General features: G+C 40.9%; 1 protein-coding gene across 4 annotated transcripts in view; it reads right to left on the bottom strand.

Moving 5' to 3' along the window:
- Nucleotides 1-24,143, bottom strand: part of NTRK3 (neurotrophic receptor tyrosine kinase 3) — an 897,882-nt gene that overhangs the window by 509,799 nt on the left and 363,940 nt on the right. For 3 of the 4 annotated variants that reach the window (XM_040414178.1, XM_040414180.1, XM_040414179.1), the window contains 6 exons: nucleotides 15,276-15,418; nucleotides 8,533-8,674; nucleotides 7,139-7,435; nucleotides 6,089-6,112; nucleotides 5,478-5,548; nucleotides 3,095-3,197 (listed from right to left, as the gene is read on the bottom strand). In XM_040414178.1, coding sequence (XP_040270112.1) covers nucleotides 3,095-3,197; nucleotides 5,478-5,548; nucleotides 6,089-6,112; nucleotides 7,139-7,435; nucleotides 8,533-8,674; nucleotides 15,276-15,418 — 780 coding nt within the window. The remainder of the gene's footprint in view (nucleotides 1-3,094; nucleotides 3,198-5,477; nucleotides 5,549-6,088; nucleotides 6,113-7,138; nucleotides 7,436-8,532; nucleotides 8,675-15,275; nucleotides 15,419-24,143) is intronic. The other variant, XM_040414181.1, reaches the window with a different exon arrangement.

Genomic DNA, 24,143 nt, shown 5'->3' with positions numbered 1-24,143 from the left:
TAAAATTTTCCGTTCGCGAATGGCGAACGCGAACTTCTGCGAATGTCTGCAAACAGGCGAACCGGGCAAACAGCCATAGACTTCAATAGACAGGTGAATTTTAAAACCCACAGGGACTCTTTCTGGCCACAATAGTGATGGAAAAGTTGTTTCAAGGGGACTAACACCTGGACTGTGGCATGCTGGAGGAGGATCCATGGCAAAACTCCCATGGAAAATTACGTAGTTGACGCAGAGTGTGGTAAGTTGAATTCGCAATGCGATTAATATAACCTGCATTAATCGCATTGCGAATTCAACTTATAGCTAAGTTCCTAATGGTTGTATTGCTAGAATTGACAAATATAACCAATATAGCACTATATTCTCAATCTTCGTTATATTCTAGCAATACAACCATTAGGAACCCAGCTCTAAGTTGAATTTGCAATGCGATTAATATAACCTGTATTAATCGCATTGCAATTACAACTTTGTCAAATTTGTGACACTGCAGCTTCAGAATTAATCTAAGATGGATGCTGTCCTTGCTTTTTGATAGGAGGTGGGAGGGTCTGGGAGGGAGGGTATGCTGATTGGCTGGAATGTGTCTGCTGATTGTGAGGTTCAGGGTCAAAGTTTGCTCAATGATGATGTATTGGGGCGGACCGAACATCGTATATGTTCGCCCGCCGCGGCGAACGCGAACAAGCTATGTTCACCGGGCACTGTTCGCCGGCGAATAGTTCGGGACATCTCTATACAGCACACACACTTAAACTTAAGTCAATATAGTATATTAGGTTTTGATTAAAGATGAAAGAAAATATGTTTTATTTTTCCATGAGAGATCCTTTAAAAATTTGACCCCAAAGATTCAGCAACCTGAATTTTTTCTTGAAAGAGCGGCCTGCTAGATACTGGGAAGAAAATATAGCTCGATGAGTAAATATTACCTTCCAAGGTTAGGTGCCATTTATTTTACCCAAACATGGTCTAAAGCCTTAATATCTTAGATGAGAAATCACTTTATATTAGTTATATTGGCATCCATCTGTCCTCTTCTTTTTGGTAAAGATATATTAGCAAGAACCAAAGGACTTATGGACAGCAGTAGAGCATCAGTATGACTGGATGATCAGACTACACAAGAATTGTCTGTTGTCTGTTACCATGGAGATGCATTGAGCTATAGTAAGCGCACAGATGTATTCTTTGTTTATTTTTTTATTCCTATTGTTTCCGTTTTACCAGACATGATTTTACAATTTTGCTCCTTCACTTTATTCTAATAATAAATAGTGAGTCCTGTCAACTCACATTTTTCTCTGCTAGACGCCTCAGAGCTAATTTGGAGAAGATTTAAAAGGGAAGTATTGCATCTGTTACTCCATATTAACAAGAAACTCCAAGCAGGGGAGGAAGAAAATTCAATGATGGTGGCATTCCGCCAAGTCAAGAAACTCCACTGAAGCTTAACAAGGAGCTACATCCCTGTTATGTATTATTTCATGATAATTGATAAAATTAGATATTTTGTAACTGCTGTTTTTTTAGGAATATTCTAGAGGTCAAACACAAGCCTCTGTAGCAGAGGGAAAGTTTCACAGTTTGTGCTAAATTCCTAGTGCAGAATAACACAGTAACTGTAGGAGCTTCTAACATGGACAGAGAACTAAAAGACACAAGATTATATTTCCTATAACTACAACCAGGAGTTTATACAGCATATTGTGACATACGATATAACACAAATAACCTATAATTCTCTAGTAGTTAATATAGATGTCACCAGTTAGCAAAATGCTAAATCTGCAGAATTTTTAAACCTCAAAATCCCAGAGTGAACACAGGATGTGCTTATCTGTAATTTGTTTCCTACTCAGTGCCACCAGCTCTTGACACATGTCCTGAGCATGAGTATAGAGGTTAAATGAAGTCAAAATTTGGTTGAGTAAGGTGAAAAGTAAACCATTTCACATTCATTCCCTTAGGGGAGTTTATTATAATTGTTCATACTCAACGATATTTAAAAAGGTTGTCCAGCCATTAATATTGATGACCTATCATCATGACTGCCGATCAGCTGTTTGAAGAGGAGGCGGTGCTCCACGCAAGCACTGCTTTCTCTAAATTACACTGCACTTCATCTCGGAAGTGCAGTGTAATATAAATACTCGCTCCATTCAAGTGAATAGAGTGAGTACTTGTAATTACACTATGCCACCGTTCCACAGAACGATGCTCAGTGTAATGACCAGGAAGCGATGCTCACAGGGAACGCCGTCTCCTTGTCTCACAGCTGAACCGCAAGGGTCCTGGGTGTCAACTGATCTGATATTAATTACCTATCCTGACGATAGGTCATCAATATTACTGGCTTTACAACCCCTTTAATATCATTTATGTTCTGATTACAATATTTTTTGTACAAATTGTAACTTTTTTCAGTGTAAATGATATTTAACCTTTTCTTAGTTTAAGAACTTCCTTCCCCTACCAAAATTGTCTTCATCTTGAGTTTTAGGAGGCTGATGTACAGTAGATTTCTGAGGCTCTCCTTCTCTTCTGGGGAATAATTGTAGAATTCATTAAACCCCTTCATGCAGTAAATGAGGGTGGCATGCTGCAGAGGATGTTTAACTAGGAGAACCTTCAAGATCAGAATTTCATGGTACCATAAAGATAAGGTCATCTGGATATATTTTCCCATTTACATTTACAATACAAATTCTGTAACTAAAATTCTGTAACCTATCCTGTTTTTTCCCCCTATAAAAACAGCACAATAAAAGCAGAGTATACAAACTGATCACAAAAGCATTATAAGTCAATAGTACTACCTCCTTGCCATTATATCACACAAGATGCCTAATCTAGCACATTGTTGCATTTTCATTACAGTGGAGCTTCATAGCAAGTCATTTGATAGATGAAGCCAATAAATTTGGGATATATTTATCATATGTATGAACAAACACAGGCAAAATGTTCATATTGAAACAGGTCATGTATAGAGGAAAGCAATAAAAACAAATACTGCAATGGAGCCAGTCGAAACTGAAGTGAATGTTGAATAGATGACATGAAAATAAAATATTCCAGCTCTCCTTACCTTTCATTCCAAATTTTGAGCGTCTTCCATATTTGTTGATGACAATAAACAGGACCACTAAGAGGACACATGCAAAAGCGGCAAGACCAACTGCTATGGAAACCTGAAAATAAAATGCACATATACATTAAGGATTGGAGGTCTCCACAATCTGATAATTACTAAAACATTCAAGACACACACTTTACAGCATAATTCACCACTCATCCTTCTCTTACTACAAGGAATGATAAATGCAAGAAATCACCCTGTTCATATGCACCTGTCATATAGGAATGGTGGATACACATAGTTAGTATCAATTGATGCTATTAATGCCTTCACTGCATCTAACTTCAAGCACTTTCCATGAGTGTATTGGTTTATAATAATAATAATAATCTTTATTTATATAGCGTCAACATATTATGCAGGGGTTCAAAATACCAGCAACAGACAAGTCAATAATTAGAACAAGAGGAGTGAGGGCCCTGCTCGCAAGAGCTTACATTACAATGCATGAGGAGATAAGGGGTGACTCAAAACGTAAAAGAGCTTGTTTTGTACAATGGTCCAGCCATCTTGGGAAAATAGGGGAGTAGATATAAAGCTGCATGAGCCAGTCACCAGCCGATATCTCTGGTGCTTCTGGGTGCATGGGTGCGGTGGAGTGTTTGGTGGAGGATCCGGTTCCAGAAATGATGATAAATGGGCTATATATGCAGAGGAGTTAGATCATGGGATGTGATGTGTTTATAATGTGTACTAGGTACAATTATAAAATCCTAATACTTACTATTATTGTAATGCTTTACATGGGAAATCTACACCACGTTTGTCTCCAAAATGTTGATTAATTGCAATTTATTTAATGGCCATGATCCAATTACAGATGCACAGTCTTCCCTGTATTATATGTGTTGTGTGCAGGAAAGAAAAGCCTGACTTACTACATGCTGTCAACAGTATGTAGAAGTAATTTCTGCTAGATATGGTTGGTTTATATTGCTAACCTGGTGAATCTGATAATGTTCAAAATCACAAGTGTGTATGTGTCAAGGCACCCCTTTCCCTCGGCCACCTCCTTGGTACATAAAGGGTATTTAAAGGGAATTAATCCTCAATAAATATCCTATTGTTTAAATCATGTTTTTATGTTAACAATATTTTTAAAGAATTCTTGGTGATGTTCTTCATGTCAATATCTCTTTTTAAAAATTATGAATCCTGCAGTTTTCACTGGAGTTGCAGTCCTGGCAAACATGCCAGTTGCACTGTGACCCCATTAATTTATATGGGTGCCCTAATACACTACGATCCTTGGTCATATCTGTGGCGACCCAAGATTGCCATGTAGACCTAGCGTATGCTCAAGCGTATGCCTTAACTTCTATTTTTCTGGCATGGAGATCTCTGTCCTTGCCGTTACACCTAGAGACTCTGCTCTCTCTGCAACTGCTGCCCCTTCTGTACTTTGACTTTAGAAGAAGTCAGGGCCAGGTGTGATGACATTTTCACTGCCTAGCCCTGTCAAAGTGTAAAGGGCATAAAAGTTACAGAGAGAGCTGAGCCTCTAGGTGTAACAGCCACGTCCCCGTTGCTCCCAGAGACTCATTTGCATATATTAAGACATCATTTTTCTCAGAAATGTGGGCCCATATGAACATGGGACCAACACAGATGCCTTCAGCTGCCGATCGCACATGCAACAGGTCAGCCAGTTTCATAGGTACAGATCTGCTGACAGATGCCTTTTAAGAAAGTCCAGTGCTATTGATATATTGAAGCATTTTCAGAACTATATGTTTCAAAATAAGATATTTCAATGAATCATTCTAACAGGTCCATTTTCTGTCTGTTACATGCTGTTCTAGCTACAATAATAGTATGTGAGACTGCATTAGAAATCCAAATTGCAAAACCTAACCTTTCACCATGTATCGGTAATATTTGGTATCTAATGTACGCAATGACCAGGCACCAGCTTACTACTTTTTGAATGCATCCCTTACAGGTTGTTCTCTGTGACCACATGTCTAATACATAGGTACAGGAAGCCACAGACAGTTGGGGAGAAGGACACTGTGATAACATGCAAGTGTATGAGGGAAAAGCTCCCTGCAGTACTTTACAATGTATTTCATAGCCATTAGGGTATGGATAAGTAAATTCAGGCTTTAAGAAGGACTTTTCTATACAAATTCGCATACACTCAATGAAAATGAACACCAACGGGTTTTTTGATTTGCAAATTTCACATTACCATAACTTGTATGATCATTAGCAGGATTTGTTCAAAGATCCTTTTATATTCAGTTTATTATCTGCACAGAAGGCAGTAGCGTTGAGAAATATGTTAAAAAACTCAGCCTATGTTTTCTTAAGACATCAAAATGTAACTCACGCCAAAAGTGTCCTCTTCTGGTTTATGAGTCACGCTGATTGGAGGCGTGGGACTTATTCCAAGATCTGCTACTGAAACAAAAGGAGTTGAATAATTCTATGAGCAATATATTATTATTCTCTTTATGCACTGCTTGCTTAAAAGGCCACCAACTATTTTTATCTCAGGGTTCAGATAATTGGATACCAGCAGACACACTAGTGCACTTCACTGTCTAGGGACCCGTCTTATTTTGAATATAAATGTACTTATGCCCAGAGAGGTTTAAGAACCTTTCTAATAGAATTCACGTATAATCAAATATGGACATCCTCAAACTTATTACAGAGAAATATCCTGCTGGTTAGTTTTCTATTGTGACCTTAACTTGTTAATTTGTGGCTCAGGAGACTACTGTTCTATTAACAAGAGAAAGTTAAGAGTTCTTGGTCAAATATATGTTGGTGGGTAAAAGGAATTCCCTGGCAAGACCCATTTGGCATTCCTGTCAACATGATCTATTAGGCATTTGGGAAAAAAGGATTGAACCCATCAAATATATTCAATAACTTAATGCTTAATGTAGCAGCCTCATGAAGTTTACTGAAAAAGCAGTAAGGACAAATACGTACCTGAGACAAAATAGTCAGTATTCTCTGCAAAAAGGACAGTAAATGGCAGATTTAGTAAATCAGAACTAATTGTAAATACAAGACTAAGAGCACTAGTTTATATGTACATCAAGCGTGGAAATCTGTATCAATAGCCACTATCCATATTTGTTTTATAGGATATTACATAGATATACTGATAGTAGATAGATAGATAGATAGATAGATAGATAGATAGATAGATATCTGATAGGATGGATAGATAGATGGATAGATAGATAGATAGATAGATAGATAGATAGATAGATAGATAGATTCAGACAGATAGATGATAGACAAATAGATATGTATTAGACAGACTGATATATTATAGATAGATGATAGATAGATAGATAGATAGATAGATAGATAGATAGATAGATAGATAATTATACCTGTAGTAAAATTTTATGCAAATTGAAAGTATTAGTTGAGGTTGAGATAACCATGTATGTTAATTACAAACAAACAGTTAAATGCTATACCAGCAAATCAAGAATACACAGAGAAGTGGCATGGTTAAAGGTGCTATCTGCACTATATTTGATTTAAGGTGCATAAAAAATGTTTTCATGAAAATAGATTGCTTATATTAACATTGGATACCCTCCTGCATTCGCTGATATTACAAATGCATATTTCTCATGCTAACCCTGACCTCACCTCTCCTTCAGCCTACAGCCTCAGTGATCATGATTGTATTTGGATTAGCTAGTATTTTTGTTCAATGCTACTTGCAAAACCTAAAATTTTGGAGGATGACAATGGAATGGATATAAATCCTTCAGCATCATCTGTACATACTTTGCCAGCAAGAAGACATCTGAAAACCAGAAGAAAAGAATACTATACCTCAGGTTAAACCCAGGTCCTATGCATATAACAGCTTTCTAACTATGAACTAAGATACATTTCATGACTTCTTTGATCTCAGAAAATCCTAATTGCAGCTTAGTTTAGTAGTAGATTTTAAGGGGTATACAAAGAATAGGGACAGACATGGAGTCAAATAAAACAGAAATATAAACTCACCAGGATATGGCTGCTCCAAAAAATGTGCGTAAACTGTTTGGGTTGCAATTCCAAACTTATTTTTAGCAATCAGTGTATAGTTTCCATTGTAATAATGGGTCGGTTTATTAAACAATAGACAGCCTTCCATTAATGTGTCCTGCTTGTAAACCTCTTGACGTATGAAATCCACTGGTCGTAGGGGCTGATTGTTATGAAACCAGGTTAGGACTGGGTAAGGATTCCCACGAACAGTAAATTCAATGCAGTGCTCCAGATGAACAACTGGCTCTCTCAAACTCAATATCCGGGGAGGATCTACACATGAAGATGGAGAAATTAAGGTCCATTCCTGCTTTGGTGCCATTGATTCAAGTAGTAAAGAGCATTTAAAAGTGTTTAAATATTTTTAGTTTGCATAACATTGTTACAGTTTTTTCTACTTTGGTATATCGGTGCTGTCAATGATCTTACTGGAAATGAGCATATGACATATTCTGTACCCATTACTCCTAGTGAAGTCTACTTTAAAGGGGTTGGCCCATAAATAAAATAAAATGTCTATTGAGGGATTAAAAATAAAAAAAATAAAAACTCACCTCATCCACTTGATTGCGCAGGTCCTAAAGAAAAGAAGATACTGGCTGCGAATTTAAATGGATGAGGTGAGATATTATTTTTTTTAACCCCTCAATAGACATTTCATTTAGCATTCTGTTTAAAGAATGCTATTATTTTCCGTTATAACCATGTTATAACGGAAAATAATAGAATCACCCGAACACCGAAGCCGAACTTCAGTGAAAAAGTCCGGTTTCGGGTCCGGGTACCCGAACTCATAAAGTTTGATACGAACCCGAACTTTGCAGTTCGGGTTCGCTCACCTCTATTCACAAACCTCCACTTACAAAAAAAAATCTGTCTGCAGTATTACAGTAAAATAAGAAAGGGAGAAGAAAACAAAGGAAGGGGGAGCAGCTACAGTATCTCTGCACCATCCTGTATGTGAGACTCATGCTGTGAGAGGGGAGGAGGAGGAGGAGAAGTAGAGCAGAAAAAACCTTTTCCAGCTTCACACCATTAAGAGTTGCCCACTCAGCAAGTTATACTCAGTTATAGAAAGAAACATCAACTTTTACCTATTTGATACAGAGGGAAGAATGGATCCTAAAATATGCACTTCTGGATCATCTACATCTAATAGCCTTCTACACCACTTTTTTTAAAAGTAGGCGCTCTTTAAGAATAAGCAGGAATTGAGTCATATAGGTGCAGTACTTTATCTTTATGTGCATGCCACACACAGAACACTGACAAAAGCAATGAAGTATCCACCAAGCTACAGTAGGAAAGCGATGTTAGACTTGCTAAAGTTTAAAGGGTATATCCACATTGATTTTATCACTTTAACTTACAGTAGATAGTGAGTGACACAGTAGTCTTAGTCATCCCCACAATGTTTTCTGCAATGCAGGTTACATTGGAGCCGTTGTCTTCTCCAGAGACATTGACTAGGGTCAGGTTAATGGAATGCACGTTGGTCCAGTTGACATTAGTCTGCAGTCGTCACGAACATGTCACGGAGGCATTAAAAGAAATATGCAAGAAAACCGTTAAAAATTGAACAAAGCAAATGCAAAAAGATGGCTGTGAAGTTATCTGCACGGAAGAACAAAAGCTGCTTTCATTATGACATCAAAGGAGATTTCAGCAGAAAGACGAGAATTCAATTCTACAAATGCCTTTTTTGTACCTAGTTATTTCCTTTACAATGTTAACTATATTTTTATCTCTATAATTGTCAGAATAAATTCAAATTATAATGCAATTTCCACATAAACAATAGAGGAGAATTCATACAATCAGTAAAATAAAATGTGTTTTCTTTGTAATGGTTCCGAAGTTTGCTATTGTGGAAGACATTATAGAGCTATTCAAATCTGTAATTTCTTTAAACTGTTGAAAATGAGCATATTCTCAAATATAATAATTAGTGTTTTAGAATTTAGCTTTTTATCTAGAAAGACTAAAACAAACAAAATGGAGGATGATGTTATCTCTAAAATGAAGACTTACAGCATGTTCAGTGAAGAATGGAAACCCGAGAACACCTTACTAACATCCGTGATGGAAAACATCTACCTTACTTTACCTTAATGAACAGAACGGAATGAGCAGACTATTCTTTTGGCACTGATTAGTCCTTGTCATATGAACAACAGGAACAAAGAAACAATGGTCTCTTGAATAAAAACTACTGCAAAGAAAAAGCAGAGCGGCCTGATCCTTCATTTTCTAGCCTCCCATGAAAATATTACAACTACGGACCTTTGCCTACTCTTCTTTCTATACACGAAGCGCAAGGTCTGCAAACATTATGTAGAAATATCAGTTATTACCTTATGTGCTCTTTCCAGCACCTTTTGTAAGACAATAAAAGAGGTACCAACTGTTTTCATCTTTACTTCCAGTAGATAAATAACTGGACATGTGATGGACATACCGCTGTGCGGCTTGGTATGGTTACAGTATATGTTCATCACATGGCCAGGACTGGTTTTCATTCTTTGTAAGAAAACAATGGAATCTCCTATTGAGTGACTGCAGACAGAGATATTGACAACCATAACTATTATGTCCTAGTAATACCACTTATATTTGTAACTATAGACACTTAGAATAAATCATGATTAGAGATGAGCGAATTTCAGAAAATTTGGGTCAGATTATCCTTAATTGACACAAATTAATTTCTACAATTCGGGTAGAAATCAAAACTCCCTGAATTGTACTCTGAATGTCTAGAAAATCTCTTTATCTTTATGTTTTCTCTTTCCTTCTCTCTTTCTCTCTCTCTCCTTCTCCTTTTATTCAGAATTAAAATTTGGCCAAATTCTGATCAAATTTGGATTCTAAACTAAAGAATGAATTTGCTCACATCTAATTACAATATACTGTATGATTCTTTCCATGAAGCCCTTTACAAGACTATTTCAGTGTTCCTTATTTGGTTCCTGACTACCATTGTGTTGACTATACTTACTATACTGTATGTACTGTATGTACAACGCTATAATGTAGCCAATATAGAAAGCTATCCCAATATAAAAATATCACAAAACAAGATAGCTCGAAAATATATGGTTGGGAAATGAGTAGCAATTGCCATAAGAGTTTGTGTGAAGCTGTCTTGTAGCTGCAAAAACTGGATTATCAAGTCAGTAGCATAAAAAGACCATCTTACAAGCCTTGTATGTCTATAACTATACAGGTTCACTAAGGTGCACAGACACTATTGAGTCCACAGAAGATTGAAATCCAGTATTAAGGAGAAGACTCAAACAATCTTTAATAGAATTGGTTAAATTATAATTTCTAGCAATGGGTCCTTATACATTTCAGGGCAAGACTTGGTTCTTAGCCATGCAATGCTTAAAGTGATTTTACATTATTTTATTTTAAATCTCCCCACACTCAGCAGGAACTGTGAAAATATCTGAGCTTAGCTTGCTGCACCAGCCTGGCCTGTGGCTGATTTCCTAGAATTCTGGTCCCAGCATGTCAACTTCTTCATGGATAGGATCACGTGCAACACTGGATCATGGACAATCCCTTTAAAGGCCTTCTGTCAGAAGATCTGTCCCTATGAAACTGGTTGACCTGTTACATGTGTGCTCAGCAGCTGAAGGCATCTGTGTTGGTCCCATGTTCATATGCGCCCGCGTTGCTGAGAAAAATGATGTTTTGATATATGCAAATGAGTCTGTTGGAGCAATGGGGGCGTTGCCGTTACACCTAGAGGCTCCACTTTCTCTGCAACTGCCTCTCCCTCACCAGTGTGATTCGCAACACCAGGCAGTGATGTTTTCACTCCCTGGCCCTGTCAATCAAAATGTAGAGACTGAGGCAGTTGCAGAGAGAGCCTAGCCTCGTTGCTCCTACAGACTCATTTGCATATATTAAAACTTCATTTTTCTCAGCAATGCGGGCACATATGAACATGGGACCAACACAGATGTCTTCAGTTGCCAAGGTAACATGTCAGCCATTTACCTTGTATCGCTAGAAATGTCTGCAATGCACGTTGTCCTCATGAGGATATTCCGAATTGCATCCTAAATGCAGAGCATCTCCGTGATCATATAATTATCCTTGGACTCAACTCTTGGAGAAAAGAGAACTACGTGTAAGAGTCATCACATTAGAGACTCTAAGACCAAACTATCTTTAAAATATCAAACTTCAATACTGTATATGGATTTGACTGCCCATCATATCTGATATGGCCACTGGCATTAGAAAGGGATTTCAGCGAATGATCTGCTGTATGATGATGAATACAAATCTCTGTGATAGAGCAGTTCTGGATGAAATATTTAACACGTTGTTTTAATGATATCTGTATGGAACTTGTCAATTGCTGTGCATACATTTGTGAATCTTAGAACGTTCAGTTCAAAGAGAGCGCACAATTCTCCTCACAGTATAAAATGTGGATTACGGTCGTGTTTTGACACAACTGAGAAAATACAGCAGTATAAGATGATTTTCAGTGGAAGAAGAAAGGAAATGAAAAGAGACAACTGATAGGTTTGGCCTGATATATCTGACATGCTCCAAGTAATAGTCAAGATGACTGCATTTACTGTTCCTCTGTACTGCCGGACCCGGAATAAATGTCATACTAAGCCTCTTGACCTTCTTGCCTGCACTTAACTAAAAGAGATGGACGAGGTTCCACCCGTATAAAATATAAATGGGAAATTAGCATCCAGTTCACTGCACAAGTGTTCAGCTAAACCGCACTCTGCAATATTATCTGTATGCCGCATATGTGTTTGGCAAAAAAAATTGTATCAAATCTTCTGATAAACTCAGCTTTTTATTTCACATTAAAGTTAATAAAAACCTGACTTCTCCATTTGAAGTTAATCATAAAAGGGGTGTGCGTGTCACCATGTCCTTGAGAAGGGCTTAGATCATTGGTGCAGCATGTTCACAGTGGTTTAAGTACAAGTATAAGCCACGATTTAAAGAGAAGAACCTGTCACCTCTCCTGACATGTCAGTTTTAGCAAATACTACCATTCCCATTACTGGTCCAGCTATTCTTATGACTTTACGTTGTGACATTCCTCTATTATTACTTCTATATGTTATAAATGCAGTCTGCAATAAAGGTCCAACTGAGTGTTACCTTGGGAGGGGGGTGTCCCTACAGAGTATGACACAATCCAATCAGTGCTTCTAGTAGGAATGATACAAAAATGGAACAGAAAGCATTAAGACATGATGATAAAAGGTTTTTACTACATGGGATATACAAGTAGTGCATCATATTTTACATTGAGTTACTAAAGTTTTTTTTTTTTTTTCTCTTATGGGAATGTGTGATAAACTATTGTGACACATCACATAGCATGCTATGTTATAGAGTTAATGTGTTCTACAAGCTTCTAAGACATATTAGGCACTTTACATCGGCACACTGAGGGTCTAATACAAGCCTGTAAGGATTCACTGTCCAACCATACATAGTCTTTGTCCAATAAACCTGCATAAATTATAGCTCAAATCTACACCAGTTCATAAGATGCTTAGATTAGATTTTTTTCGTGCATTTACCTCCAAATGATGTGCCAAATTTATTCAGAAGAATGCACCACTTAATAAATTCAGCACATCTTAAACTCATGAGGGGAGATTCATTATCACCCTAAGTACTCATGCCCATAAATGTAAGGGCTCCGTGCCCGTGCTGCAGGCCGCAAAAAGTGGTCAGCAATATATGGGCGTGAGCACTGCAGATGCAAACCCATTGACTTGAATGGGTGCGTGAAATGTGTCACGTGCCGGGGACCCTGGGTAAGCCTCCGGGACATCTGGAAAACAGGCACAGGCGAAACAGACCAAGGTAAAACAGGACTTTATTGCGCAAGTAAAAAAAGGAAATGACAGAACCAGGAAACCAAAAAGTACTGCAAGGATCAATAGGTGTGAACCCACTGCGGCACTGACTGGCAATACTCTGGAGGGGCGTAACTAAGCAACACCAGGTCTTCACTAGCGCCTCTCGTGGTGAGGATAGACTTGAGCCATGATAGTTACCAGGGGCTACTCCAGAGCATAAACCAAGTCAGTGGCAGCAGGAACAGGCAGGCACTGAGATACCTACGAAGGTAACTATCAGGAATACACAGGTAACCAAGAACAACAGACGCTGGAACCTAGAACAGAACAGAACCAGAAGCAGATGCTGGCACCCCAAGCACAGTAGAAGCTAGGCGGACCCAGGAAGAGCTCCACACGGATGTCGATTCCCCCTCCGGGGAAGCCAGGGACCCTCTTCTGAAGGCAGACATAAAACAAGCAGATACAGACAAGGACAGAAACTGACATGAACAGAAACAGACGCAGATAAGCTCTGCTAAGCTAATGCACACAGGGCATAGCAACATCAAGGCATAACATAATCACAGAACAGTTACGGATCAGACAGGAGACATAAATGCAGAACTAGGCGATACCACACCGAAGTGTAGTGAGAAATCCCCTTGGGTCAGCAACAAGGGACTACACCCAGCAAGCAGGACCAGGACTGACATACTCACAGCAGAGTGTAACAAACTGACAGACTAAACAGAACTGACCACAGGAACAGGCCCACCCACAATTCAGGAGAATTATCCCTATCAGGCCAGGACCAGAACACAAGCAGAAGCACCGGATGTTGCCCCTGGCAACTGGCATACATGGAACACTGCTGCCAGAATGTGAGGGCATACAACAATCCGGGCACCAAAACAGAACCACAGAACACAATCAGGGAGGGAAAACATACATAGGCGGTTCAACATGGAAACTGCAGCCAGCAGGCAGCCCTAAGTAACCAGCCTACACAGGAGGGCAGCCTACAGCAAGTACATAAGAGGACAAGCAGCCAGCATATGCAGCAACACAGGCACAGTGAAGCGCTCTGTGACAATTTGCAAGATACAGCAAAAGAAAAGACATGTCCTATCTTTTGTGATGCAGAGGCAGGTATCCAAAAGCCCATGGAAGGCTTTGTAGTGTTTCTGTGGGCTTCCGACATGTCCTATCTTTGGCCATATCTTGCAGATCGCCGACCCATTCAAGTCAAAGGCTCATCATCCAGAGCATAGACGGCACACGGCTAGTGCCCATATATTGGGGACCCACCGTTTGCAATCCGCAACATGGGCATGAAGCCCTTACGTTCATGGTCATAAGCCCTAAGCCAGTTTTTTTGCCCCAAAAAAAGTTGCAAGATTTTTTATCTCCATTGAAGCAAAAATTAGTTGCAAGAGCCCTTTATATGCTGCTTTTGCCACTTTCCAAAAAAGGTGTGTGGCGAGGGTGGGGCCATCATTCTCAGCACATTCTTCTTCTTTTGCACCAGTTTTCTGGCATGAATGAAGACTGAAATCTACGGAAGGTATGAGCTGCCATAGATTTCAGTTTCGGCGTACGGACTTCAGAGGGATGAGCCTAATATATGACAAGGCCTGCACCCTTTCATAAATTGAGTGCATCCTCTTTGCAGCACAGGGGATATCAAGACCATCGCACCTCACGTCGGTCTTCATAAATCTCCCCCATGGACTTTTGATTAACACAATTCCCAGTGAAATGCCAGTCAGTAACTATGTCTAAAAATCTTACAAATATCTGTACTATCTTACTGGCACCTTGCAGGATTTTGGATTGAGCTCAATGGGGGACATTCATCAAGACTGGTGATTCCCTGCGCTGAAGTGGGATGCTCCTGATTTATTAGGAGACAACTGCCTCTTAATAGTCTCATCTTTGTCTCGCCATGCAATAGAAACTCAAGTCTATGGCAGTCAGGAGCTGGCATAGACATGATCTATAACTTACACAGATTCTAGTGCAAGTTATAGTAAATCCGGTGTGTGACGCCTCCCCCAGCTAAGCCTCCCTTTTCTCACCACTTCATAAAAGTGCAGAGAAGCTCATAAAGTCTCAAATAATGGTGCAACTATGGTGTGCTCCATAGTTTGAGACTTTTTAACTCCACAATAGTGGCATAAAAGGTTTAATAAATATCCCCCTATAGGTTCTTTCTCAGTCTTTTTGCTGATAATCTGTAGATATGATCTGTACATTTGGATTCTCACCTGATGTGTGCTAATCGAATGGAGGTGTGAAACAGCCCAATCAACATCCGGTAGAGGTGACCCAGAACCATTACAGGTGACCACGGCATTGTCCCCTTCATGGACCTCCAAACTGCTGTGACTGACACTGACCCCTGGGATGTCTGTGTGCAAAAAAAAAAAAGAAAGAAAAATTAACAGTAAATTACCACATTGCTTCTTATCTCTTTTTGAAAATCCAGGGTTTGCTGTGGAGTTCATCAGTCCACAATTGTAAAGTATAGCTCTGAAAATCTGATTATTGCTAGATATGGGTTCATTTCATCCTTCCAAACAGTTAAGTGCTGCATATTCCCCTGCCTTGATTCTCAGCGGACAATTTAGTGATTATATTGCACTCCTCTAATAGGCAGAATTTTTAATATTTGAAACCTTTACTGATATGAGCTGGAAAGTATAAAACCTATTCACAACAATGTGATCAACAACTGTAATTGCTCTGGGTTCCTAATCCAATGGATGCCACTAGGAATACATTATTAAATTTACATCCACAGCAACAAATGAAAGCACTTGAAAATGAGGAATCGTCTTCTGGTTTTACATTTTTTTGTAAACCAAATAGAACCTTAAACTGTTGCGCTAAGCTGATTATATTGATCACATATTCTTCAACACCTGTTGGCAGGCGGCGGAGAATAGGACTCTGAGTGGAAGAGAGAATTATTTATCTCGATAACAGCAGCTAATCCTCCAGGAAGACAAGAAGGCCGGAATATACTAAGATGCTAAATGCCACAAGGAACATTGATAACATAATTCAAATCAGCATCGCACCTGCATACTGAAAGCAACTTATTTTCGCTTAAAGAACTAACTTCAAATGAAAGAGACAAGTGATAAAAGAGTACAAAGCCGTAGACACAGTAAGAGCTCATTTTTCTACAATGATTTTAGAAGATTTGCTCTGCGGTGATACGGACAGGACATTGCTCTACTGTTATGTTAGCTGGGAACCACACTGTATATCAGAGCGGACTCAGAGGCGCTGATCTATCGCCTTCCTCATCCCTTTGGACGGATTCAATATTTTTGTATTTTTACATATATTTTATGGCCATTGGTATATAACACACTAGGGAGTTATGAATTCTCACTCACATTATGCGCTGTGGTTTTTTTAGTTCCATTTTTTTCCGATCACATAATATTGTGTTGTTTCTTCCCCTTGACCATGGGTGCAACCATAGCTATAAGGATTTTTGCGGATCCGTTTTTTTTTGCAGATCCATTGTAATAATGCCTATCCTTGTCAGCAAACTAGAAAAAAATAGGACATGCACTATTTTTTTGGCGGAGCAACGGAACGGACATACTGATGCGGTGTGCTCTCCGCGTTTTTTTGCGGACCCATTGAAATGAATGGGTCCGCATCCTATCCGCAAAAAAAAAAACGGAACGGACACGGAAACAAAATACGGTCGTGTGCATGAGGCCTAACTGAGACTTTGGGATCCGGAAGTAGAGGGGCCCACTCAGGTGCACAAACTTTTGTGCTGTTATATACTATTGTGCTGATATATAGCACTGTTATCCATGCTTTTCATTATTGTTACTGATGGGCCTCATTTTGCTATGGGAACCTGTGAATTTTTTAGATGCCATTTTTTTTATGGGAATATAATAGTTAATACTAGTTATGATCGAGCATGCTTGGCCGAACACCTGTTCGGCTCCAGCATCTCGATGCTTGGCACATGGTGGTTCTCGGCCGAGTACTGCATGTGCTCGAGTGCAATGCTCGAGTCTCCTCCCCGCACGTTTCGTGGCTGCTACGCAGCCAATAAACCTGCAGGTAGGTGCTGGCACGCACTGTAATGCCGTAGTCATGTTGGCTACTGGCATTACAGTGATTGGCTGGCCGAAACACGTCATCGGGTGCTATAAAGCATCCAATGGCACGTGTTCGGCTCAGTCTAAAGCCTCATGCACATGACCGTTGTGTGCATCCGTGTCAGTTGTTCCGTTTTCCGTGATTTTCTGCGGACCCATTGACTTTCAATGGGTCCGTGGAAAACTCGGAGAATGCACCGTTTGTAATCCGCGTCCGTGATCCGTGTTTCCAGTCCGTCAAAAAAATATAACCTGTCCTATTTTTTTGACAGACAACGGTTCACGGACCCATTCAAGTCAATGGGTCCGTGAAAAAACACGGAGGCACACAAGATTGTCATCCATGTCCGTGATCCGTGTCCGTTTTTTTCCTATCATTTTCAAGGCAAACTTGACTTAGATTTATCTTTCTCTTTTCTTGTCTGGTGATCCTCCAAAAATCAAGGAAGACACACGGAAAAAAAAACAGACACGGATTACGGAACAACGGAACCCCGTTTTGCAGACCGTGAAAAAATACTGTCGTGTGCATGAGGCCTTAGTCAGGGAGAGCTGAGCATAGGAAGGAATAGACCGTGTAGGGAGTGAAATTTGAAGACTTTTAGGCTGCGTTCACACGGGCGAGATTTCCGCGCGGGTGCAATGCGGTAGGTGAACGCATTGCACCCGCACTGAATCTGGACCCATTCATTTCAATGGGGCTGTTCAGATGAGCGATGATTTTCACGCATCACTTATGCGTTGCGTGAAAATCGCAGCATGCTCTATATTCTGCGTTTTTCACGCAACGCAGGCCCCATAGAAGTGAATGGGGTTGCGTGAAAATCGCATGCATCCGCAAGCAAGTGCGGATGCGGTGCGATTTTCACACATGGTTGCTAGGTGACAGTCTATACACTGTATTATTTTCCCTTATAACATGGTTATAAGGGAAAATAATAGCATTCCGAATACAGAATGCATAGTAGGTGATCAATTGAGGGTTAAAAAATAAAAAAAATTAACTCACCTTCTCCTCTTGTTCGCGTAGTTCTCCCGGTCTTCAGTTCTTTAAAAAGATGAACTATGGGCTAAAGGACCTTTGGTGACGTCAGATCACATGCTCCAATCACATGGTACATCACCGCGGTGATGGACCATGTCATTGGAGCATGTGATCTGACGTCACCAAAGGTCCTTTAGCCCATAGTTCATCTTTTTAAAGAACTGAAGACCGGGAGAACTACGCGAACAAGAGGAGAAGGTGAGTTAATTTTTTTTATTTTTTAACCCTCAATTGATCACCTACTATGCATTCTGTATTCGGAATGCTATTATTTTCCCGTATAACCATGTTATAAGGGAAAATAATAACATCTACACAACACCGAACCCAAACCTGAACTTCTGTGAAGAAGTTCGGGTCTGGGTACCACAGTCGGTTTTTTATCACGCGCGTGCAAAACACATTGCACACGCGCGATAAAAACTGAACATCGGAACGCAATCGCAGTCAAAACTGACTGCAATTGCATTCCTACTCGCGCGGGTTTGCCGCAACACACCGGGACGCATCCGGAACTAATCCGGACACGCTCGTGTGAACCCAGCCTTATTAGAAAAACTTTTCAGAGACCCAAAAGACCTTTTAAGGACTATTGTGTTGACAGCAGCAATATATATTTTTAGCGCATCCTGCACTAAATAGAGTCTAATAGGCCACTGCGGACAGTTAAATTATCCATGCCACATTTCCTGTGTAAAGTGTGCGCATCCCAAAAATATCTGTGACATCCAGTGTACTTCTTCAATAGATGGTGTCCACTGTGGACAGTTAAATTATCCGCACAACATATCCTCTGTAAAGTTTGTGCATCCCTAAAATATCAGTGACATCCAGTGTACTTTTTCCAAAGACGGTGTCCGCTGCGTACAGTTAAATTCTCCATGCCACATCTCCTGTGTATAGTGTGCGCAAGTCGTAAAATATCAATGACATCCAGTGTACTTTTTCCGTAGACGGTGTCCGCTGCGGACAGTTAAATTATCCGCGCCACATCTCCTGTGTAAAGTGTGCGCATCCCTAAAATATCTGTGAAATCCAGTGTAGTTTTTCCATAGACAGTGTCCGCTGCGGGCAGTTAAATTATCTGTGCCACATCATCTGTGTAAAGTGTACACATCCAAAAAATATCTGTGACATCCAGTGTACTTTTTCAATACACGGTGTCTGCTGCGGACAGTATAATTAGCTGCGCCACATCTCCAGTTTAAAGTGTGCACATCCAAAAAATATCTGTGACATCCAGTGTACTTTTTCAATACACGGTGTCCACTACGGACAGTGACATTAACAGTGCCACATCTCCAGTGTAAAGTGTGCGCCTAAAAATTTTATCTATGACATGCAGTGTACTTTTTACGTAGACGCTTTGGACAGTGACATTACCGGTGGTACCTCTCCTGTATAACGCTTCCTCATGCAAAATACCTGTGACATTCCCTGAAATTTTTTATTAGCCGCTGGTGACAGCATTGACATTATCTGCGAGATATCTCCTGTGTGACGTTTTCACATCCAAAATACCTTTTTACATTTTTTTTCCGCATACACTTCCAAATCCTACGCTACTGTATGTGTAACATACTTTAAAGCATATATCACATTTAAAATGAAGAAGGCAAGCAGTAAGGGACGGGGATATGGCCATGATGCGGATGGTGCACGCAGAGGCTGTAGCCCTGGGCGCGTTGAAACTGTGCCTGCTGCCATTGCACAAGAAAAAAAAACTGTCGTTTGGATTGCAGCAGATAATGCTTCCAGTCAGTTAAGCACCACCCTGTCTTCCACCAAGTCTAGTCTTGATCCTCCTTCCTCCTACCATGGAGAGTCTGTCCAAACAAGTGATCCCACTCTCGGATATTCCGAGGACCTCTTTTCCTCACCATTCCTTGATTTGGCCCTCTTGCCAAGCACTCTTGAAGAGGGACAAATCTTGTGCCCTGATTCCCAAACTCTTGAGCATCCACAATCACCTGGGAAGGTGGAAAGCCGAACAAGGACAGCAGTACAGAGGGGGAAGGATCTGCAGCACCGCAACAGGCTGGAAGAGGCAGTGGGGTGGCAAAAGGGAGAAGGCGGGCCACACCAAACAGGCCCTAAATTGTTCCCCGGAGCACCCTTTTGCGGAAATCTCCCTTGACAAGGAGTAGATGTTCCACAGTCTGGCACTTTTTTAAGGAAAGTGCGGACGACAAAAGAATTGTAATTTGCAACCTGTGCCATACAAAAATGAGCAGGGACGTGAAAACTAGCAACCTCACCACCACCAGCATAATCCGTCACATGGCATCAAAGCACCGTAATAGGTGGGCCTAACGCCTGGGTCAACAATCTGGGTCAAGCCACTGCCTCCTCTTCCCCTGTGTTACATGCTGGTCAATCCCCTGTCGAAGGCGCAGGGCCAGATGCTTCCCGCCCTGCACCTGGACCTTTGCAAGCACCATTAGCGACCACATCCACTTCCGTGTCCCAGCACAGCGTATGGCCGTGCTACAGCTGATATGCTTAGGGAACAAACAGCACACCGCCGCAGAGCTGTAACAGGGGATAAGAGACCAGACTAAGCTGTGGCTCTCGCCACTCAACCTAGAGCCAGGCATAGTTGAGTCTGATAATAGCCGTAACTTGGTGGAGGCTTTGAAGCTCGGCAAGCTCACACACAAACTTAGTGGTTCAGTGGTTTCTCAAAACCTACCCCAATTTGCCTGAGCTACTGGTCAAGGTGCGCCGCGTGTGTGCATATTTCCGCAAGTCATCGACAGCTTCAGCCGGTCTGTCAATGCTGCAGCAGCGCTTGAAATTGACAGCTCACCAGGCTGTTGTGAGACGTGAGAATGCGCTGGAACTCGACGTTCCACATGTTGGCCAGTCTTTGTAAGCAGCAGAGAGCAGTAGTGGAATACCAGCTGCAACATGGTCGTCGCCTTTCCAGTCAGCTTCCACTCTTTACAAGCGAGGAGTGGGCATGGATGTCTGACCTCTGTGAGGTTTTAAGAAACTTTGAGGAATCAACACAGATGGTTAGCGGCGAAACCGTTATTATCAGCGTAACCATCCCACTTCTGTGTCTACTTAAACACTCGCTGCTCACAATTAAGGACTAGTGTTGAGCTTGAATATTCGTATTACAAATTTTTATCACGAATATCGGCACTTTGAGAATTCGCAATTATTTCGAATATAGTGCTATATATTTGGAATGACGAATATTATTATTACTTTTTTTTCTTTTTAACACAGTACAAATCAGGTGATCATCCCTCCCTTCTTCAAGCTTGTGGGCCAATGAGAAGGCTTTGTCACAGCTTAGCAACATCCCTAGCAACCAATAGAAAAGTTACCTACCCGTTCACTAAATAAATTAAGACACTGAAGTTTCATGTGAGAGAGAGAGGAGCTTAAATACTGTGCTGTGCTTTTTCAACATTACATTCCATATCACATATAAATATAACAGATAGTTAGTGTTAGATAGTAATAGGGAATTGTGTAGCTGAATAATTAATAGGGTCCAGTGCAGGGTGTAGTGTAGGTTATAGAGATAGTAAGCTAAAATATATAATCCATATAATTAGTGCTAGATAGTATAGGTTATAGTGTGTGGCAGGAAAATAAATGTGCAATGTGCATGTGAGAGAGATTTCTCTTCTGTCCATACATACATGCTACACAGATAGTGCTGTGATGTCCCAACAATACTAAGTTCAACAATGAGTATTATGTTGTCAGACCTGATTAAAGGTGAAGTTGTATGTATTGCGCTAAATAGTGCGAATCAATAGTGGCGATTTCGATCTCGAATACTTTGAAAAACTCTGCATATAAAGCTATTGTTATGACATGCATGGAATTTCAATCTAAAACAGTGCTGTACAATTACTTACCGTGATCAGGAGTTCTTCCTCACTATCTCGAAAGTTGCTGCCAACCATTTTCATCACTTAGGTAGCTAATAGTGATGGCGTGCATACGTGCGAGCGCATAATAGTGCAATCGAAAATAATATCACGAATATTACGAAATCACAAATATTTGGCAAATATTCGCCTAAATATTTGTGATATATTGCAAATTCGAATATTACCCCGGCTGCTCATCACTATTAAGGACGATGCTTTGCATGTGGAAGAGGTGGAAATGTGGGAATATATTACACTGGGTGATAGCCAGACCACACTCAGTTTGTCTTCTCAGCACGAATTGGACGATGAAGTAAAGGAGGAGGAGGAGCAGGAGACGGTTGCCTCCTCTACAGAGGGTAGTACTCATGGAAATTTAATTCCATCTGTTCATCGTGGTTGGGCGAAAAGGAGGAAGAGGATGAGGAGATTGAGAGTGATCCTCCTGATGACAACAGCGAAGTTTTGCCTGTTGGTACCTGGCTGACTTCATGTTAGGCTGCCTTTTCAGCTGCCTGCGCGTTATACGCATTTTAGACAACACGGATTACTGGTTGTTCACTCTTCTTGACCCCCACTACAAAGAGAACTTCTCATCTCTCATTCCTCTGGTGGAGAGGACGAGCAAAACGGTGCATTACCAGAAGATCCTTGTTGAAAAATTGCTCCAAAAATTTCCATCTGACAATGCTGGCGGCAGAGTCTGTACTTCCTTGGCCAACCGAGGAGGGGAGACAAGGGGAACACATAGTAGTACCAACAGAGGCAGGGCAACACTCTTCAAAGCCTGGGACAGTTTCATGACACTCCGCCAGCACCCTCACCCTGATGCGCAGCCTAGTGTCACAAGAAAGGAAAAATTTTGGAAGATGGTGAAGGAGTACATAGCAGACAGTGTCAACGTCCTCAATGATCCCTCAGTACCTTACAACTACTGGGTGTCCAAGCTGGACACGTGGCACGAACTAGCGCTCTACGCCTTGGAGGTGCTGACCTGCCCTGCTGCCAGTGTTTTGTCTGAGCGGGTGTTTAGTGCTGCTGGTGGCATTATAACAGATAAGTGTATACTCCTGTCAACTGAAAAGGCTGACAGGTTGACTCTTAAAAAAATGAACAAGGCCTAGTTTGACTATGACTTTTCTACTCCACCAGAGGAAAGCGGCTGAACATAAAGACACTTTAAATGTGGCTTTTATGGTGTATTGAATACACTGTATTTTCATTCACCCCTTCCACCACAAACAAGGGTATATGTTTTACAGGGTCAGCTCACCAGCAGGCCCTCGGATATAATTATTTAGAGGTTCAGCTCACCAGCAGGCCCTCATCTACAATGTTTTACAGGGTCAGCTCACCAGCAGGCCCCCACATATAATTTTTTAGAGGGTCAGCTCACCAGCAGGCCCTCACCTACAAGGTTTTACAGGGTCAGCTCAGCTGCAGGCCCTCGCATATAATTTTTTAGATGTCAGCTCACCAGCATGCCCTCGTATATAATGTTTTACAGGGTCAGCTCACCAGCAGGTCCGCACCTAAAATATTTTACAGGGTCAGCTAACCAGCAGGTGCTTGCATATAATGTTTTACAGGGTCAGCTCACCAGCAGGCCCACACCTAAAAATTTTTACAGGGTCATCTCACCTGCAGTCCCTCGCATATAATGTTTTTAGAGGGTCAGCTCACCAGCAGGCCCTCACCTATAATCTTTTACAGGGTCAGCTCACCTGCAGGCCGTCACCTACAATCTTTTAGAGTGTCATCTCACCATTAATCCCTCACCTACACTCTTTTACAGAGTCAGCTCCCCTACAGGCCCTCACCTAATTATACCTAATAGGTAATTTGTGTGCATGCTGCCTTGCTTAGAAATGGTAGCTGTAGCTGTTTCTTAGGCTCCCTCTCCGGAATCAAACCCTGATTTCCCGTTACCCATTGTCACGGTGGTTCACGCTAAAAATAACATTGAAAGTTGATAGAACAGACATCCGAATGGATCGTCGCCATCACGGGAATGTGCAATCGGGGCCAGGTTATCGAGAGTCACCAAAGCGGCAG

Source organism: Bufo bufo, chromosome 1, assembly GCF_905171765.1.
Source record: "Bufo bufo chromosome 1, aBufBuf1.1, whole genome shotgun sequence".
In the NCBI taxonomy this organism is placed as follows: Eukaryota; Metazoa; Chordata; class Amphibia; order Anura; family Bufonidae; genus Bufo; species Bufo bufo.
This window is presented reverse-complemented; position numbering and strand designations above follow the sequence as displayed.